Source organism: Chrysochloris asiatica, unplaced genomic scaffold (genome assembly GCF_000296735.1).
Source record: "Chrysochloris asiatica unplaced genomic scaffold, ChrAsi1.0 scaffold00010, whole genome shotgun sequence".
Taxonomy (NCBI): domain Eukaryota; kingdom Metazoa; phylum Chordata; class Mammalia; order Afrosoricida; family Chrysochloridae; genus Chrysochloris; species Chrysochloris asiatica.
In genome coordinates, this window is record NW_006408528.1 from 30,576,058 (window position 1) to 30,596,735 (window position 20,678).

General features: G+C 35.2%; 1 protein-coding gene across 1 annotated transcript in view; it reads right to left on the reverse strand.

Annotated features, from left to right (window-relative positions):
• Positions 1–643: 643 nt before the first annotated feature.
• The window catches only part of GNAI1 (guanine nucleotide binding protein (G protein), alpha inhibiting activity polypeptide 1), a 115,052-nt gene continuing 95,017 nt past the window's right edge, over positions 644–20,678 (reverse strand). Inside the window, exons 5-8 of the mRNA XM_006834350.1 lie at positions 20,114–20,242; positions 7,938–8,067; positions 6,769–6,922; positions 644–1,386 (exon numbers count right to left, since the gene is read on the reverse strand). Coding sequence (XP_006834413.1) covers positions 1,196–1,386; positions 6,769–6,922; positions 7,938–8,067; positions 20,114–20,242 — 604 coding nt within the window. The 3' untranslated portion in view covers positions 644–1,195. The remainder of the gene's footprint in view (positions 1,387–6,768; positions 6,923–7,937; positions 8,068–20,113; positions 20,243–20,678) is intronic.

The window sequence follows — 20,678 nt, forward strand, 5'->3', positions numbered from 1 at the left end:
ATAATCTATGTAAGGGAATAAAGTAATGTTAGCATAGTGTGATTATTTGGAACTAGTTACACATAGGCATTGAAAGCTTGCATTATCAGCAGTAGGTTATTGAAAGATCTTTCTTGCTCTCTTCCAAACAAGGAGCTATCATGTATGCTAGGTACAAGAGATTTCCCAAAGGAAATACACAAATGAATGTCTCAAAATTCATTATGCTGACATTTGTTTTGTTTTGTTTTGTTTTTGGGCCCACAAAAAACTATCAACATCCATCTAAACTTAGTTTTAAATAAAAATGTAGTTATTGAAAGAGTATAAAAATTAATCTGGGCATCACCTTTAAGGCAATGCATGGATATCATCCAAATATTAAAATTCAACATGAAAACAAATCAAATGAATAAAAATTAAGAGTATACATTAAGTCTAATATAGCATATCCTCAAAAAGCCGAACTTTTAGTTTTCTGTACCAAATCCAAAATAGAACTAAAGCAGCATGCACTCTTAAAATAACATAAAAAATAAAATGTATATGGTGTTTACATAATGGATCAAAAGGTAGGAATAGCCATCCTCTTAAGAACAGCCAAATAAAACACATTAAATGTAAAGAACAAATTATGTTATTAAAATAGTCTGTGCAATGTTTGTACAAATAACATTTTTATGATTATAAGTATACATACAATCAAGATAAGATCTGCAATATTTCCTAATATTAATTATTGTACTTAAAAATTTATAGGACATCAACATAAACAAAGCTGTTTAAAACTGGCAAACATAATAATAGTCTGTCATTCAATATAAGGTACTCAGTATTTCTGCTATTTCCCAAAGCCATTCACACTAGAATCTTAAGTTGTCATTCTTAAAACTTAAAAGCAATATGAAAAACTAAACTTATAAATACATGTATACATATATTTGCATATTTACACATAGGCAAAAACCATCAATACACTAGAGCCTAGCTTCAACACCGTCCTTCAGTTTCACACTGCAGAACCATCCTTCACTTTCAAGAAAGGTCCTTTTCTTAGTTAGGGATAACAAAACAAAACAAAATGGAACAACTTTGGTCAGGTCCCAGAGGCATCTGCTGTCACTACATTCTGTGTTGTTGCATAACTCTAGTATAGAGATCCACATATAAGTACTCATTTGGTTTGAAAAATTCATTTTACCATTGACTGAAAAACTTAGAAGAGGCCACAATCTTTTAGATTATTTTTTATGATGACATCTGTTACGGCATCAAAAACAAACTGCACATTCTTAGTATCTGTGGCACATGTGAAGTGGGTGTATATTTCCTTTGTGTCCTTTCTTTTATTGAGGTCTTCAAACTGACACTGAATATATGCAGCTGCCTCTTCATATGTGTTTGATCCTGAGATGAGGAAAAGGAAAAGAAATATATCGTGAGGTTAAAATGAGTAGATTGCTAAGCAAATATGGACCTTAAAATATTGACGTGAGCTTCGCATATGTAAATTATTTGCACTTTTCCTTCTGGAGCCAGAGAAATTGTTTCTTCTGAATGAAAACCACCCAATGTTACCCTTCGATGACTGTAAACTACCCTTAAAAAAATTCTCTTTTTATATGCCGTTCAGTGTTCTCCATAGTTTCTGTTCCTGCTGAAGTGTCCACATGTCAGATCCCTTATGTTTCATCTTAGTCCTTATCCTCACACCCCAACACTGAACTACCCACAGTTTCTGCAATGGCATGCTATGTCAGTTTCTGGCCAGTACTTATTCAATTAATGCTGCCCCAAACCTAACCAGTAATTTTTTATTATCTTCCCCATAAATACATTAGCATTTCATTTTCTTTATTCCTAAATTACACAGTGGTCCCATTGTAAGTAGTACTACAAGGTTAAATAAGTGAATGGCACATTCCTAGTTCTCAGGTTACTCATTAAGGACTTTCTCTGCATACAAACACTTCAGAAATGGTTTGGCAGTATCCAAAGCTAGTCACATGCATATTCTGTGACTGAACATTCAGTTTCGAGGTGTACACCTGATTGTTGTTGTTAAGTGCTGTAGTCAGTTCCAACTCATAGCGACCCTGTCCAAGGTTTGCAAGGCTTTAAATCTTCGCAGCAGCAGAAAGCCTCATCTTTCTCCTTAGAAGCTGTTGGCAGGCTCGAACCATGGACATGTGGTTCATAGTCCAGGGCTTATCGCAGGGAGCCAATATTCTCCCTGTATACCTAATTTTGTTGTTATTGTTAAGTGCCGTCGAGTCGACTCCGACTCATAGGGATCCTGTGTAGCATTTCCAAGGAGCAGCTTTGAACTGAGTCTGAACTGCTGACTCTGAGGTTCAAACCGACCTTATGGTCCAGCACATTAACTCATAGCATCAAACCAGGGCTCCATATACCTGATTGTTGTTGTTGTTATTATATGCTGTGGAGTCGGTTCCGACTCATAGCAACCCTGAACAGGGTTTCCGAGGCTGTAAATCTTTACGGGAGCAGAAAGCCTCATCTTTCTCCCGCGGAACAGCTGGTAGTTTTGAACTACTGACCTTGAGGTTCACAGCTCGATTCATAACCACTATGCTACAAGAGCTCCTTCATATACCTGATAGACCTGTGTATATATGTTTATCAAAATATATATACAAGACTGTTAGTGCAGCACTACTTGTACTTCAGGAAGCAACCTAAATATTCATCAATAACAGACTGGCTAATAAATTACAATATATTCAAATAATGAGCTGCCATACAGTAATGAGAATAAGAAGGCAAACGTGACTGCTAAACATCACAGCATGGATGGATCTTACAAACATGCTACTAAACATGGGAAGCCGTACACAAAACTGTATATACTTTATGATGAAATTTGCAAAAAGTTTTAAAATACTCAAAATCAAATGATGAAGACAAAGGTCAAGATAATGTCTACCCTTGGTAGGAGTTGCGGTGGGTCGGGGTATTGATCGGTCCACTGGGAGGGGGAATGGTGGGACTTTTAAGGTCCAGGAAATGTTCTTTTTCTTTGTTTTGGCATTAATTATGCTTTTTCTATTGCATGTGAAAATATATACAACAAAATGTATACCAGTTCCACAACTTCTACATGTACAAACTCAGGGACACTGGTTGCATTCTTCAATGCTGAGTTTCTTGACTTCATTGGTGAAAACATTGGACATATGGTTCACCTTAAAAAAAATTAATAGAACTTCGCACTTATGCCGAATACTTTTACATCTGTTATACTTAAATGTTGAATTTCAAAAACTACTTACTTGGATAGTAACAATCCAAATTTATTTGCCTCCTTGTTAAGGTCCTTTACTTTTGTAATAGAGTCCCTGGTTGTGTGAATAGTCAATACACTCGGCAGTTAACTTAAAAGTTGGTGGTGTGAGTCTACTCAGAAACATCTTGGGAAAAAGTCTGGAAATGCAATTCTGGAAAAATCAATCACTAAAATTCTATGAATTACAGTTCTACTCTGACATATTTACTCAGAAACATCTTGGGAAAAAGTCTGGAAATGCAATTCTGGAAAAATCAATCACTAAAATTCTATGAATTACAGTTCTACTCTGACATATTTAGGGTTTCTTTGAGTCCAAATAAACTCCACTGCAACTGGTTAGACTGATTAACTTTTGTATTGTTATTCTTAAATACTTTACTGTACATCTGAGGCCTGCTTTATGTCATGGAAACCACTACATAAGCCGTATTTATGTTGCTGTATTGCTCTCCCTTCCCTGTACTTAACCAGCTGACAGATCTAAATGTTTTTACATTTTTCATAAGTGGACTGCCCAAAACATTTTCTGATTAGCCAAATCCAGATGGGTTCTCTATCTCTTAAAAATGTTACCTTCCACTTATTTTTTGTTATTTTTTTTTACAGGAACTCAAATTCTTTTTGGTGTTAAAGTCTTCTGAACTAGAATGTGACGCTTAAAGAAAAAAATCATGTTCTACAATCCTAGCCCCACTTTTTATGTTTTGCATAACTCCTTGTAAAATGCAATGTGACAAACGCCCATAGGAATTCATAATATTAGAGATAAAAAGTAAACAAAACTATGGTCTTCAAATAATTAACACTTTGACACTTACAAGTTGCTAGAGATAATCATATAGCTTTGTAAATTACATTTTATTTTACTTCCTTAAATAATAATAAGGTTTTTTGTTGTTAAGCACTGTTAAGTCGGTTCTGACTCATAGTGATCTTATAGGGTTTCTGAGAAGTAGCTGGTAGGTTTGAACCACCAATCTTATGATTAGCAGTACAGTGCTCATTCTACAGTGCCACACTAGGACCTCATAATAAGGTTGTTGTTAAGTGCCATGGAATCAGTGTGGACTCATAGCGACCCTGTATAGCGTTTCCAAGAAGTAGCTGGTGAGTTTGAACTACCGACCTTTCAATTCAATTCAAACTGACCTTGCAGTTCAGTGCATTAACCCACAGCATCACACCAGAAAGAGACATATTTGAAAAAAAAAAAAAAAAAAAAAAGATGAGTTGAGTTTGAATTTCAGGTTAGAGAAACATGCACATGTCCAACAAGCAGTTAGAAATGCAAACCTGAAGCTCTAGAAAGAAACCAAGGTTAAGAACATAATTTAACACAGTGAGTTTAAATAGGACTGTGAAAGGATAAAGAGCAAAAAGATTACAAGACTGAAGACAGAACCTGGTGAAATGCCAACACAGAGATCGAAAGAAGAGAAGAAAGAAACAAAAGACAGAGAGGGAGAAGATAAACCAAGAGAGTCTTCTGGAGACTATATCGGTTATTTTATAGGAAGCAAGAGTAATTGGAACCAAGAGTGGAGGTAGAAGCAAGATGCACTCAGTGGATACAACGAAGACTATAAATTACAATCTGCACAGTGAAGATGTGAAAGACATATGTATCCTCCTGTTTGGTTCTGAGTTCAGGGGCTCTGAATATATAAGTACAAATATTAAGGACACATTGTAGGTGTACCTAGCTAGGAAAGAACTGACAAGGATATTCTTGGTTGGTCTGAAATCCCTGTAGGTGCACAATGTTTATGGATTCATCTGGGAACTCAGGTGATATTAATTAGTATGAAATGGCTACTTGATAATAGAAAAAGATAAAAATAAACGGAAACGTAGTGTCAAGGACAAAGTGGAGCCATTTTGTCTTTGTTTAACTTCAATCTTAGAAAGAGAACTGTAATTATAATAGAACTATAAATAAACTGGGAATTTATTCCTAATAAGCACTGGAAATGTTTCTGAATGAGGTGACTTAATAGATTATGGCTTTAAAAGAGAACAGAAATCTTAAAATAAGCAACAGTGTGAAATTATTTTGAAGTAAAGTACGAGTATAACTTTGTAACACATGAAATGTGCTATAAGTACTGTGATTACATTTATTACAGAAAGCTTCCCCAATTCCTTTCCAAAGAGAAGCTAATTAAAAGTAGTCTAGTTGTTAACGGCCTGAGCATCAGAGCCCAAAAGGCCTGGGTCTGGGTCTGGATATAGACTCTGTCACTTGTATTAAGTGTCAAGTCGGTTCCAGCTCATCGCGACTGAGTATAGGGTTTCCAGGAAAGGCTGGTGGGTTTGAAGCATTGTCATCTGTAAGAGTGGAACTATAAGAGTGCTGGCAAAAGGAGGGCGCTGTACAAGTTAATAGAAGAAATGACTAAAATTTTGTTTAAAATGAAACAAATTCTTGAGACTTTTTTTTTTTTTTAAATAAAAATAATGGGGTGAACGTAAGCAACTTGTATCCATTAGCTAAATTAAACCTTTCATAATATTCAGATTTAGAGATTGGATAAACCAGTGGTAATCAAACTTTTTTAAGGCACAGAGTTCCCTTTGTTAAAATAAAATCACATTCATAAGCCAATATGTTAAAACAGATGAAAGCTGAGTTAATCTGCTTTAATGAGAGAACTGGCTGTAAAGGGGGAAAGGGTTCAAAACATAAGTAGTCTGTTCCCCACACCCATCGTCTATAGTAGCTCCAGGATCCAAACTAGAGCCAGTGTCTTACAGATGGGGTACTTAGATCTAGGTAAATTAAATGCCTTGGTCACAATCAAAGAGCTAATTATGGCAACACCAGTACTGAGCTGCAGATCTGCTTTTCCCAAGTAGTAAACTTATAGTACCACTAGCAGTCTCATCAACAAAATGAGACTTTCCTGAAGAGGCTTCACTATTTCCTTCTTCATGTTTTGCCCCTTACAGCAGCATTCATGTTCCTAAAGAGGTTTGTTTAGGAACATAGCTATTACTTACTTGTTGGTTTAATAAGTCTATCTCTTAGATTTAACAGTGAGGAGAGTCACTTATTTTTGCATTATCTAATTCCTGACAAGAAATGTGCTAACTGAATGAACCAACTTACCCAAAGAAGCTTCAAAAAGTTTGTAGAAAATAGAAACTGAAAAAGAATGGAATTTTTCCGCGAACTGAACATAAAAAAATTTAAATATATTTTCAAAATTTTAAATACATAAAGATGTAGCCGTAGCAACAGTGAAAATTACTGAACACCTTTTTCATAAAATGAGCATGTTATTTTCAGCAATTTCATTCCCAACTCATGGAACTATTTGCAAAACCTTTTTATAATGTACTTGAATGCACTATGATAAATAATTTCCCTTTCAAGTAAGAACTCAAAAGATTGAAATTAATGAATAAAATCTTGCCTTAAAGGGAAGTTTCATTAGAAATCTAAGATTTCACAAATTTTCTAAAGAATAATAAAATACCTGCATATTCTGGATAGCATATAGTAAGAGGACTCTTTTTGATTTTTTCTTCAAAGAGATCCTTCTTGTTTAGAAAAAGTATAATAGATGTATCTGTAAACCATTTGTTGTTACATATGCTGTCAAACAACTTCATGCTTTCGTGCATTCGATTCTGTAACAGAAAAGAATACAACTAGTTTTTCATTAATAGCAAAGATTGTGAGAAATACCACATTTAAAAAATAACAAGTGTCCTAGTGACATGGAATTTATAAAGTTGAAAAATAAGTAACATACCACAAAATTAATTTCTGCCATTTCAAAATAAACATATTTTCCTTTTAGCGGAGACGAGTGTCTAATATTCACCCATCCTTTTTGCATTCAATCAATACTTGCTGGTTAACTACTATGTGTCATGCGCCTGGGACATCTACATTCAAGGACTTACAACCTAGGATGCCCATTGTGATCATGTGAAAAGACATCAGATGCTTGTAACTTAAAGATTAATAGAACAACTGGAATCCAATTAACCCCAACACCCTTAACATAATGGTTTACTAGGAAAGGAGAATTCCAGTTCCTATTTCCTGTCCTTCATGAATCTCTGGTTTCTGAATGAGTTCTGTTTTATATTTTTAGTGCCAAAATGAGGGAAACAAATGATGGTGTTGACCGGAACCTACTGTGTATAACTGCATATTGCTAATATTAAATATATATATATATTAAAATGATATTTCTTCCGCATCTTTTCCAACTTGTTTTAGAATTTAAAATGACAAAATTTTAAGTTACTATTTTAAAGTGTTTCCCTCTGATTTATGGTATCTGTAGACATGTCTGAAAATTGCCTGGAAATAGCAAAGCATAGCATTTATCAAAGATGACTGAGCTGACAGAAGCAAACAAAAACAGTGAGCCTTGGATTACAACATAACTAACTTTCTTTTCATTCAGTTGGTAGATACCAGATAACAGGAAAGACATAGTTATGCATGTAGGGTTGGGGCAGACCAGCTTGGAATCTTTTTCTTTTTCTCATTATCCATCTGTGTTTCTCTGGTCTATTTCCCTTTTAGTATGCAATCAGAAAAGGTAGCAGAAAGAGCCTAAACTTTCAAATTCTTGGCAATGGTTCTAACTCTGCATATCATGCTCAATCCTTAGGTGGTTTTACTTGCCATTTCTTCATCTTCAGCTAGAACCAGGTCATAGTCACTAAGCGCTACACAGAAGATAATTGCAGTCACTCCTTCAAAGCAATGAATCCACTTCTTCCGCTCAGATCTCTGTCCTCCCACATCAAACATCCTGTAAGAGGAATAATCATGAGTTGACATCACATTAAATACGTTCAAAAACTCCAAGGAGTTCTGAAATGTCAACAAAACAGCTCTAAAAATCTGGGAAAATATGGGATGGAATGATAGGAGAAAAGGGGAAAAAAAGAATGTCACAAATTGGTTTCACAACGAGGGAAAAAAAAACATGCTATTTGTGTTTTTGGCTTTTTAGTGGGGGAGAACAGAGCACAAAAACAAGTACAAATGAATGGGCTGCAAACTATGTGTAAACACTGAGAAGTCACATGAAGCAAGCAGGGAACACAGAGATAATAGAGTATATGCAATCCGCCAAAGTCACGGAACATTAGCAGCAGAGGACATGGCCCCTCTTTCCACTAGAAAATGTTATTTCTCTCAGAGGCAGTGAATGGGATTTTGATGTTAAGGAGAAGCCACTTCAGGTAAGAAAACACGGGGTAAACAAGTCAGATCCAGAGAGAAGCTAAGAAGGTTTACCTGAATTGAAAAAGTAAAGCTATAATATAAAGAAAATAGAGCTGAAATATGAAATGGGTGGCTGTATTGAAAAGCCCTGACATTTAAAGTGAAAAATACTATTATTATATAATTTATGATATGGAACCATTGCCAAGTCAAGGAACAAGGTAGCTGCCTAATTACAGCAGTATAATGACTGTCCCTCTTTCTACATACAAAAGTTTATACAGTTGAAATCTGCATAGATTATATTACATAATCTAGAAGTAAGTTATATAACTGAAAAACTATGCAAAGTGGCACATTTTTACAGGCTCCATTTATTTAGACAGTGTACTAATTAAAACAGTCCCTATTTAATTCACAGGCAGAAAGAATTTTCCCTACAGAGTAGTACTGGCCTATAAAGTAAAGCTGAGTACATTAACAAGTATTGTTAATTTTATCATCATTTAAGTGGCCTTCATTCTATTGCCTTAGCTAATATTGTTCATTAGGTTCCAAGTATGCTATAAAAAACATATTATCATATAATTTACCAAAGTCGGTAATACACAAAAAGGACAGCTGGTAAAATAAAGGTCAACCAAGGACACACAAAAAATAAATTAAAATGATTATTCATTTTTCCACAGTTCATGACCACAACTTAAAAATAACTCCAAAAGATAACATATTTTGATAACTTTACTGCTCAAATGTCACACATTACCCAGACCACTCAATAAGAAATAATTCATCTCCCATCCCATGCTTACCCTTCTATCTTTGCTTTAACTTTTCTCCGTATCACTTACTTACTATGAACTGATATATTAAATATTTGTTTATTTAATCTCCCCTCCCCACCCCAAGAATAGAAAGAAAAGGACTTTTTATCTTTTTATTCACAGTATGAGCAGAGTGACTGGTTCAGTGCTTGACTACTAACTGAGACTACACTAGGGCTCCTAGGAAGAAAATCTGGTGATGTGCTTCCAAAAGATCACAGCCTTGAAAATTCTATCAGTGCAGTATGACTCAGCACACTGGCTCACGATGAGTTGGAATCAATGATGGCAACCAGTCTTTTATTCTTTACCTCCAAAACTTGTTGTTGTTGTTGTAAGGTGCCATCGACTCCAAAACTAGACATACAATAATTCTTAATGTTTATTTAATGAATAAATGAAATGTGCCTATAGGATATTTTAATGTACTTTCAAGCAAAATAGATTCCTTTTGCTCTGTTGAAATCTACTAGTTACATTGCTAAATATAAAAGAAGTTTTGATCTGATAATCAAGTAACTGAATTATGTAAAACCTGTCTTTAATTTATATATTTATGAACTAAAATGAATGGGGGCCATTTATGAATCAGTTGTAAACCAAGACTATTGAACTGCGTAGTTCTCAAACATTAGTGTGCATCAGATTCCATCAGGTAGATGATGCTGATGCAGCTTATCTAATGTATAAACCAAGGGGCAAAAATGACCAGAACACGTCTTACAAATGATTACATTGTGATTAACAGTTTATTCAAATTTAGAGAGAATTTGTTGGTATTGTTGTTAGGTGCCATCAAGTCAGTACCAATTCATAGTTAACGTATACACAACAGAACAAAACACTGGCCAGCGCAGCACCAATCACATAATCATTGCTAAGTCTGATGTCATTACTGCTGCTGCCAATTATCTCGTTGGGGGTTTTCCTCTTTTTCTCCGACCCTCTACTATATCTAGCATGATATCCTTCTCCAGGGACTGATCCCTCCTAATACTACGTCCAAAGTATGAGAGATGAATCCTGGACACTCTGGATTCTAAGGAGCATACTGACTGTACTTCTTCCAATACAGATTTGTTTGCTCCTTTGGCAGCCCATGGAATTTAATAATCTCCTCCTACACAATAATTCGAATCCATCAATTCTTCTATGGTATTTCTTATTCACTGTCCAACTTCCACATGCATATGAGATTACTGACAATACTATTGCTTGGCTCAGGCACACCTTAGTCCTCAAATCGGTATCTTTGCTCTTCAACTCTTTAAAGAAGTCTTGTGAAGCAGGTTTGCCTATTGCAATGTGTTGTTTGATTTCTTGACTGCTGCTTTCATGACTGTTCATGGTTGATCTGTGCAAAATGGAGGTTTAGACAACTTCTATCTTTTCTCCATTTATATAGGTGTTGCCGATTAGTCCAGTGGTGAGGAATTTTGTTTTCTTTACATTGAGGTGAAACCCATACTGAAGACTGTGATCTTTGATCTTCATCAGTAAGTTTTTAAAGTCCTCTTTGATTTCAGCAACGAAGAATGAATCATCTGCATATCTCAGGTTGTTAATGAGTCTTCCTCCAATCCTGATGTCATGGTTTTCTTCATATAATCCAACTTCTTGGATTATGTGCCCAGTATACAATCTGAATAAATATGGTGAAAGAATACAAAACTGGTCCACAGCTTTCCTAATTTTAAACTATTCGGTGTTCCCTTGTTCTGTTCAAACAACTGCCTCTGGGTCTATGTACAAGTTCCTCATGAGGACAATTAAGTGTCCAGAATACTCATTCTCCACAATGTTTTGTATAGCTTGTCATGATTCACACAATCAAAAGCCTTTGCATAGTCAATAAAGCACAGGTAAACATCTTTCTGGTATGCTCTGCTTTCAGCCAAGATACACCTGACATTAGCAATGATATCCCTCATTGGACATCCTCTTCTAAATCCGGATTGAACCTATTGAAATTATCTGCCAATGTGTGGCTGTAGCCATTTTGGTATTATCTTTAGCAAAATTTTATTTGCATGCAGTATTAATGATATTGTGTGATGACTTCTACATTCCAATGGGCCACCTCTCTTTGGAATGGGCACAAATATGGATCATTTCCTGTCAGATGGCCAGGCAGTTGTCTTCCAAATTTATTAGCACAGATGAGTGAGGTCCTCAGTGCTTTATCAGTTTGTTGAAAGATTCCAATTTGTATTCCATCAATTTCTAGTCCCTTGTTCTTTGACAATGCCTTCCATGCACCTTAGAATTCATCCTTCAGTACCATTGGTTCTTGATCATATGCTGCCTCTTGAAATGGCTGAACATCGACCACTTACTTTTGGTACAGTGACTCTTCCATCTTCTTTTGATGCTTTCGGTATCATTCACTATTTGCCCAGAGAATCCTACAATATTTTAAGTTGAGGCCTGAATTTGTTATTTAATTGCCTCAACTTGAAAAAATGATGAGCATTTTCTTTTTTTGGTTTTCTGCCTTTAGGTCTTTGCAGATTTCGTTATAAATTTTACATTGCCTTCTCAAAAGAACCTTTGAAATTTTCTTTTCAGCTCTTTTATCTCTTCATTTCTTCCATTTGTTTTAGCATCTCTATGCTGGACAGCAAGTCTCAGAGTCCCTTCTGACATCCATTTTGATCTTTTCCTTCTTTCTTGTCTTCTTAATGTTCTCTTGCTTTCTTCCTGAATGATGTTCTTAATGTCATTCCACAACTCTTCTGGTCTTTGTTCTTTAGTGTCTGGTGTATCAAAAATGTTCTTCATTTGTTGTTGTTAGGTGCCATCGAGTTAGTACCGACTCATAGCGACCTTATGCACAACAGAATGAATTCAGGCAGGATATGTTCAAGGTCATATTTTGGCTCTTGTGGACTAGTTTTCAGTTTTTTCATCTTCAGCTTGAACTTGCTTATGCGCAACTGATGATCTGTTCCATAGTCTGCCCCTGACCTTGTTTTGGATGATGATATATGGAACTTTTCCATGGTTTCTTTCCACAGCTGTAGTCAATTTGATTTCTGTGTATTCCATCTGGTGAGGTCCAAGTGTGTTATAGTCTTTTACGTTGTTTAAAAAGGGTATTTGCAATAAAGAAGTTATTGGTCTTGAAAAATTCTATCATGCAATCTGCAGCACTCTTTCTTTCATCAAGGTCATATTTTACAACTACTGATCCTTCCTCTTTGTCTCCAACCTTTGCATGCCAATCACCGATAATTACGAATGTACCTTGATTGCCTCTTTGATCCATTTCAGACTAAGCTGGTAGAATTCTTCAATTGTATCATCACTGGCTTTAGTGGTTGGTGCATGAATTTGAATAATGGTATTAACTGGCCTTCCTTGTTGTTGTTGTTAAGGGCTGTCAAGTTGACTCCGACCCATAGCAACCCTGTATAGGGTTTCCGAGGATTAGCTGGTGAACTTGAACTGCAGACCCTGCAGTTCAAGTGACTTTGCAGTGGCACATTAACCCACAGTGCCGCACCAGGACGCCCGTCTTCCTTGTAGGCATATGAATATTATCCTATCACAAACAGCGTTGTACTTCAAGACAGATCTTGATATGTTCTTTTTGTTAATGAATGTGACATAATTTCTCTTGAATTTTTAATTCCCGAAATAGTAAAAGATGTAATTGTCAGATTCAAAATGGCCAATAACAGTCCATTTCAGCTCACAAATGTCTGATATCGATGTTTATGCATTTCTTTTCATTTTTGACAATTTCCAAGTTTCCTAGATTCATACTTCGTACACTCCATATTCTTATCATTAATGGATGTTTACAGTTGTTTCTCTTCATTTTGAGTTGTGCCCCATATGCAAACATAGGTCCCAAAGGTTTTATTCCATTTGCAGCATCATGGTCATCTCTACTTTGAGAAGACAGCCTCTCCCCAGTCTTACTTTGAGTGCCTTCCAAACTGAGGGGTTCATCTTCTTGCACTCTATCTGACAATATTCTGGTAATCTTCATCGTGTTTCAATATTCAACATTCTGGTGCTGACAGTGTTCCACTGCTATTCATAAAGTTTTCAATGACTAAATATTCGGAAGTAGTTCATCTCCCCTTCTTCCTAGTCTGTTTTTGTCTGGAAGATCCATCGTGGGTCACTCTTCTGGTATTTAAAATACCTGTAGCATAGCTTCCAGAATCACAGCAACACAACATGCAAGCCACCACAGTACGACAAACTGACAGACCGGTGGTCGCCCTGGGGACATGTTGTTGTTGTTACGTACCAGCGAGTTGGTACTGATTCATAGCGACCTTATGCACAGCAGAAAGAAACACTGCCTGATACTGGGCCAACCTCACTACTGTTGCCAAACTTAGAGTCCATTGATGCTGCCACTTGGCCAATCCATCTCACTGGGGGTCTTCCTCTTTTTCTATGACTCTCCACCTTACCAAACATGATATCCTTCTCCAGTGACTCGTCTCTCCTGACAATATGTCCAAAGTATGAGAGAAGAAGTTTGGCCATCCTGGCCTCCAAGGTGTACTCTGGCTGCACTTTTTCCAACACAGATCTGTTGGTTCTTTTGGCAGCCTATGGCACTTTCAATATTCTCCTCTAACACCAGAACTTTAAAGCATCAATTCTTCAATGGTCTTCCTTATTCACTGTTCAGCTTTCACTTGCATATGAGGTTACTGAAAATACCATGGTTTGGGTCAGGCGCACCCCCCAGAGACATTTAAGAGATGAAAATAACCAGAATACTTAATTTTACTATAGCATTTATCTTTATTGAAAAATTACAAGGTTGAATCAAATATATATCCACATTCTGGCTGTAGAATTTATTTTAATTAATTTTAGAAAAGACAAATACATCATTTTTCAGCATAATATCCTTGGTTTTCAATACACTTTGTCCATCAGTCAATAAGCTTTCATATTCCCTTATTACAAAATGTTTGAAGCTGAACTGGGAGCCATGAATGCACCGTTGTCTTCGTTTCTTCATCAGAAGCTAATCTTTGTCCTCCAAGGGTTGTTTTCAGGGGACCAAACAGGTGAAAGGTGAATGGAACATGATCAGGACTATTAGGGAAGATGATCTAACACCTCAAAACAAATATTTTGCAGTGTCACCAGTGTGGGCAGAGGTGTGCTGACGTGCATTTTCATGCCAAATCAGAATGCCCTTGCATAACAGTTCTCTGCATTTCACCTGAAGTGTAGGCTGAAGCTCATCAGAGACCATCTCACTGTAATTAGCACTGCTCATTTGTGAACCTTTATTCTGATAGTTTTCCAATATTGGCCCCTGAGAATCGCAGAATCTGTAAGCAGCAATTTTCCAGCTGATGGTTGACTTTTGAACTTTTTCTTAGTTGGAGAATGAGGATATTTCCATTCCATACTTGGCCGTTTTTTATCAAGCTCATGCTGATGAATCTATGTCTCATCAACAGTAACATTTTTTAATAAAGAAACTTTGACCTTCCTTTGAGTATCAGTACAAATTTTATTTGCAGATGTCCAAACACTTCTGTTTTTGCTCTTCGTGAGTTGTTTCGGTACCCATGTTGTGCAAACTTTTCAAAATCTAAATCTGTTGTGGATTATTTCATAGGCAGAACCATGGCTGATTTCCAAATGATTTCCCACAAATCCACTTCACTCATGTACTCGACAGAATCATTTCACGTGCATGCTCTATATCCATCAACCATGTATGTGGATGGAGGTTTTAATATAAGTGGAGAGTGAATAATTTTCTACTCATTCTCATAGATAAAAAAGTATAGAGATAAAAAGCGTAGAGCATTTCACACATACATTCAAAATATTTTAATTACTTTAAACACCTTTGTTAAATTCTTAGCCTCTATTTTTAAAAAAGGAAAAATAAAACAGAACAAAAAATACAGAATGCTCTTCTTCATAGAAACAGATAACACTATTGGGTAGCAGCAAAAATGGAATGCATTTGAATTTCCTTAGGATTTTTTTAGTGTGGAAAGAAAGATGTTAGAAATCTTGCAATGTGCTGACCTATCCTTTGACAGTCATCTAATACCGTGTGTGTCCAAGACTGCCTGCTACAAATCTAATGACCACATATGTGTATTCAAACCAATATAACACTATACCCAAACCCATTATACACGCATGGAGTCCTAGTGTGGTGCTGTGGGTTAATGCGCTAGGCTACAAAGTCGGTTTGAACTGCAGGATTGGTGGTTCAAGTTCACCAACCACTCCTCGGAAACCCTATACAGGGTTGTTATGAGTTGGAACTGACTCAATGGCACTTAACAACAACATTCCTGTTGAAAACGGATTATCTGTCACATTATAGTAATGATTTTATATGTATCCTTGTTACATTTACTCTGCTTGGCAAAAACAAAACAAAACAAAACAACCATCACAGTAAAATAAAACTATTGATATTTATAAGAAAGCAAAATCATCCACATAGATACTATCTACAAATGCCTAGTCACAGAAGTGATAATAACTATAACTGCCTTACTGATTCAGTTTAAATTCATTAGTACTAATCATACAAAACAGACACTTAGTATGGCGTTGTAGGATAAACACTGGACCATAATGTTGGTTTGAACTGCAAGGGCGGTGGTTCAAAATCACCAGCGGCTCCTCAGAAACCCTATGCAGGGTTGCACAGTCAAACCAACTCAACAGCACTTAACAACAACAATCATACAAAAGGATCTTGGTGTGGTGCTGTAGGATAAGCACTGGGCTGCAAACCACAAGGCTAGTAGTTCTAATGCACCAGCTGCCCGTGGCAACTCTATATATAGTCACTATGAGTCAGAATTGACTTAACAGAACTTAAAAATAACAATTATATATAAAAAATAAGTGAAACTGGTATTTTTTATGTTATTAGTTAAAAATTATACAAAGAATTAAAATGCAAAACACACAGAACTACAAAATACTTAACACAGTTGGCTTTCAAGTAGAACTATTTTAAGTATATTTATGTCCTCATGTTTCTGAGGCTCATTTAATATATAAAAAGAACAAAGCTGGACCCGTAAGTTAGCCATGATAGTAATTTAACAGAATACAAACCCTGAAAAAGACAAAGTTTATCTGAAGTTTCTTACAAACCTATGTTTATCCTTAAGACAGCAGGAGAAAACAGTAACTAAATGCATCACAAAATTCTACCCCATTCAAGGAAAATAATGGAGCAATACAAATGTACTTCCTGGAAGGATCATTGTAAGACAACGTCACTGAAGTACTGTAACATTTGCTTGATGCTGAAATGATAACTTTTAGAAACCTACACTCAACAAGTATGTTCTGGAAGAAAATTTTAGAGTGAAAGTCGTCAAGATTAAAAAATAATTTTACATAGTTGGAGACTGCCTTAAGCATCACATAATTGACTTAACATTTACCATCACCATTTCCTACCATTTTAGAGCTCTGATCTTTATGAAGTGTCCTTTATAGTCAATATCTTATTACAGCTTTAAAATTCTGGAAAAGGCCAAGACAGTAATACTCTATGTTAAGAATCTTAAGCAGGTTTGACCACTTATTCAACTGTGGAACCTCTACGCCATGCATTTCTCCTCAGAATACATTGGTTAGAATAAAACATTATTTGAATAGAACACTCATTTGTTTGCTTTAGGACATGGTCTTTAAAATAGTAAACAAATTAGTTAAACGAAAGCAAAATCTATGGGGAACAAGGTTAAAAACAACAATAACAACACAAACAACAAAAAACACGAACTTCTAAATAATTATGATCATTTCATAGTTGTTGTATTATTATTATTATTTTTAATATGTGACAACAATCCCTAAATCAGGCATCTTTCATTACTTTACAACTACATTTTGGTTTTGGCCAGTCAGCATTTCAGAAGCACTAAAGATAAGGCTTTCTGCTCCCTAAAAGATTTACAGCCTCGGAAACCCTGTACAGGGTCGCTATGGGTCGAAACTGACTTGACAGCACTTAACAACAACAACAAATCAAACTAAAAGAAGGAAATGATTTTAATATGCGATAACACTAGGAACAAAAACAAAACAAAACTTGCTTGAAAAAGAATGAACATAGAAAAAAATTAAAAACACATGCAAAGCTACACCAAGTATTGAAGCACAAGGTTACATGGTCAGATAAACTATTATGATCTGTATCTCTGTTTCAGAAAGCAGGAAAATGTGTTTTTTTTTATTTGGAATGGCTTGGGAAGGGAGAATCTTCCATGAAAATATTTGGAATTAAGTTTCAGACCTCTAAAAAGTTCAATTACATGAAACAATAATGTGAGAAAAATTAGCGACAAACGATAGTAATGAATGTATTATACTTAAAATATCTACGGAAGGAATCAGAAGTGTGTTGTTGTTAAGTGCTGTCGAGCCGGTTCCGACATAGCAACCTGTATAGGGTTCCCAAATAGTAGCTGGTGAGTTTGAACTGCCGACCAGTGCCACACCAGGACTCCAAGGAAAGAATTAAAGGTACAACTGCATATATTTACCTATGCTTCTCATACCTTGTATCAGGACGCTTCTTTATGAGGTGACCTCATACTTATTTTGTCTTACCTTTGACTTTTTATATGCTATTAGTTGGTTTCCACTCATAGTGACCCTGTAAGAGGTTTTCATAGCTTTGACTTTTGGTGAGAGCAGAAAGCCTTTCCTTTTCCTCACAGAGTGGTTAGTGGGCTATCAGAAATACTGTTTATTTTTTATTATTTCAGTTTCAAAGCATTAACATTTACTGAGGAAGAGTCTAATCCACAGTATATGTTAACGTCTCATGTAAAATGACTATCTTAAATTAGAAAAGTTTTAGTCAAAATTATAGAGGAATGAAAAAAACAATTCTAAGAGCAATAATGTGTACTCTAATTATAGACCAAATACAGATACAATTTTAATAAATTCAGAATGAATTCATAGCTAGCTGTGCTTTTTTACTATTTGTCATATGTGCGCACACACACACACACACACACACACACAGGGCTTCAGAAACTTTGTGAGAAAATAGAATGAAAAGATAGTGGAATTTTTCCATGAATGTTTTTAAGTCCATATATATCTCTACATAAAATTCTATCTTTTTGGGTTGTGATGACAGAATTATAGACTAAAAGCTCAAGGTAATATCCACAGTGTTGTGAAATTTGAAATTCTGTAAAGAAATCAAAAACTTCACGCTAGATAAAATCTGAAAAAATAGAGATTTTTCGAATCACTCATGTTGTTGTTGTTGAGAAAAATTACAGCAGATAACGATGGATCATAAAAAGTATGAATTTTTTTACAAAATATAAAACATTATAAGTGCTTTTGCTAATTCAACTTCCTGCAGCGACAACTGGAACTCTATCAGTTTGAATCATTATAAACAATATGTACGTTCTGCAAGTATACAATGCCTGTAGTTGTAACTTTCCTAAAAATCAATTTCAACCCTGTTGGATTATAAACAATGACTTTCAAGGATACTGGTAAGTATGCATTTGGTATAGGGACTATGTAAGTTTTTTCATACAGTCTGACTGATATGACCCTTCCTGGTTTTATAAATTTAGCACTGTCACTAAAGACAATGGGCAACTAGTAAATGCAACATTTCAAGCGAATTTTCAAGTAAGGGAGGATAGCCATTTTTAAAAGCCAATTCTTGCCAGTCCTTTGGTTTAATTTCAATATTTTCAAGTAAACACTAGTAATAAAAAAAGGAAATATCTGTAAAAAAATTTTTCTTAAATCAGCAATTTTAAAGGTCAAATAACACTATAATAGTCTGGGATTTCTATGAAAACAACAAAATTGTATTTCAGTAAAACACGTTAGGATGTTAAATTGACTTGCTGTTTTTAAGTGTTGTTGAGTCAGTTCCGACTAATAACGATCCTATAGAGGGTTTCCAAGGAGCAGCTGGTGGGTTTGAACCACTGGCCACTAGAATAAGGTGATGAGAAATGAAGAAGTACAATGTATGCTTAGTGGAATTAGTTAAATGACATATTTAGTAGAGAAAATCATAGCGCTCAAAATCAGATGATAGATCGGCTACGGGAAAACAGATTAAATAATGCAACTGACCAGCAGCGCTATATAAATAAATATATTTTGTACTTCAGTTCATCAAGTTTTCTCATTCCTAGAAAATATTTAGTTATTGAAACAAAGAAAGGCAGTTTCATATGTAGTATTCAACAGAAATTTTCAAAATCTGCTTCATTTTAAAATGAGGGGACTAGACAAAATGAATTCTAAAGTGCATCCCATTTCTAGAAGGTACTTTGATTAGCCTTCAGGAGTCAGTATCCCTTAGACTTAAGTTAAATGAAACATTACTTTTCTATGAATAAACATTTTCATAGGACATCAGAAAGGTATCTATTTTTAAAATACATTCATAAACAAGCATTTATCCATTTTATCAGTAAAACTTTCTTTCTTTTTACTTAAAAATGAATGACAACATTTTCCCAAAACAACAGTATTTGCTGTTTAGAAATAAAAAATTTTGTTTGTTTAAATCAGTATGAAAATATAAACAAAAGGAAGTTGCCAGGCTATTTTTTCTTAAATAAAAATTTAAGTATGCTTCTTAAGAATGCTGCTTCTTGCTCTCTTTTACCAAGATATTCTTTTATCCAATTTTCTGAGAAAATAGTTTTATAATTTTCCAACATTAAAATTATTAAAATTTCATTAGTTTGTATACCTCTCGTTCCAAAGCAATACATTTTATACTTAAGTGTATAAATCATACGTTTAGAAGCTACTCACTTAAAATGAAGATCCTTGAAAGTAAAATGGGTTTCAACAATCCCTGTTGTTTTCACTCTAGTTCGGAGAACATCTTGTTGAGTTGGGATATAATTTGGCTGTGCTATTCTGTCCAAGTCATTCAAATAGCTGCAAAAATATACAATAGCAATAAAACATGCTAAGATTTAATACAGTAAATAAGTTATTTAAAACAAAGAACAAAACACACTTGGATATATGCAATATTCTGAATTACCAGGAAATTTAAAATTTCAGTATGACACAATTACAACCAATTTAAATGCATACAAGTATCTTACAATATCTATTTTGCTTCTTAGAGATCATTGTTGTTGTTAAGTGCCATCGATTTAGTTCTGACTCATAGTGACCCTGTTTAGGGTTTCTGAGGAGCAGCTAGTGAGGTTCAAACTGCCGACCTTGCAACTCAAACTGACCTTGTAGTCCAGTGCATTAAGCCACATTGTCACTGAAACACTGCTCGACCCTGGGCCAACCTCACAATTGTTGAAACGCTAGAGCCCGTTGATGCTGCCACTTTTCCAATCCATCTTGCTGGGGG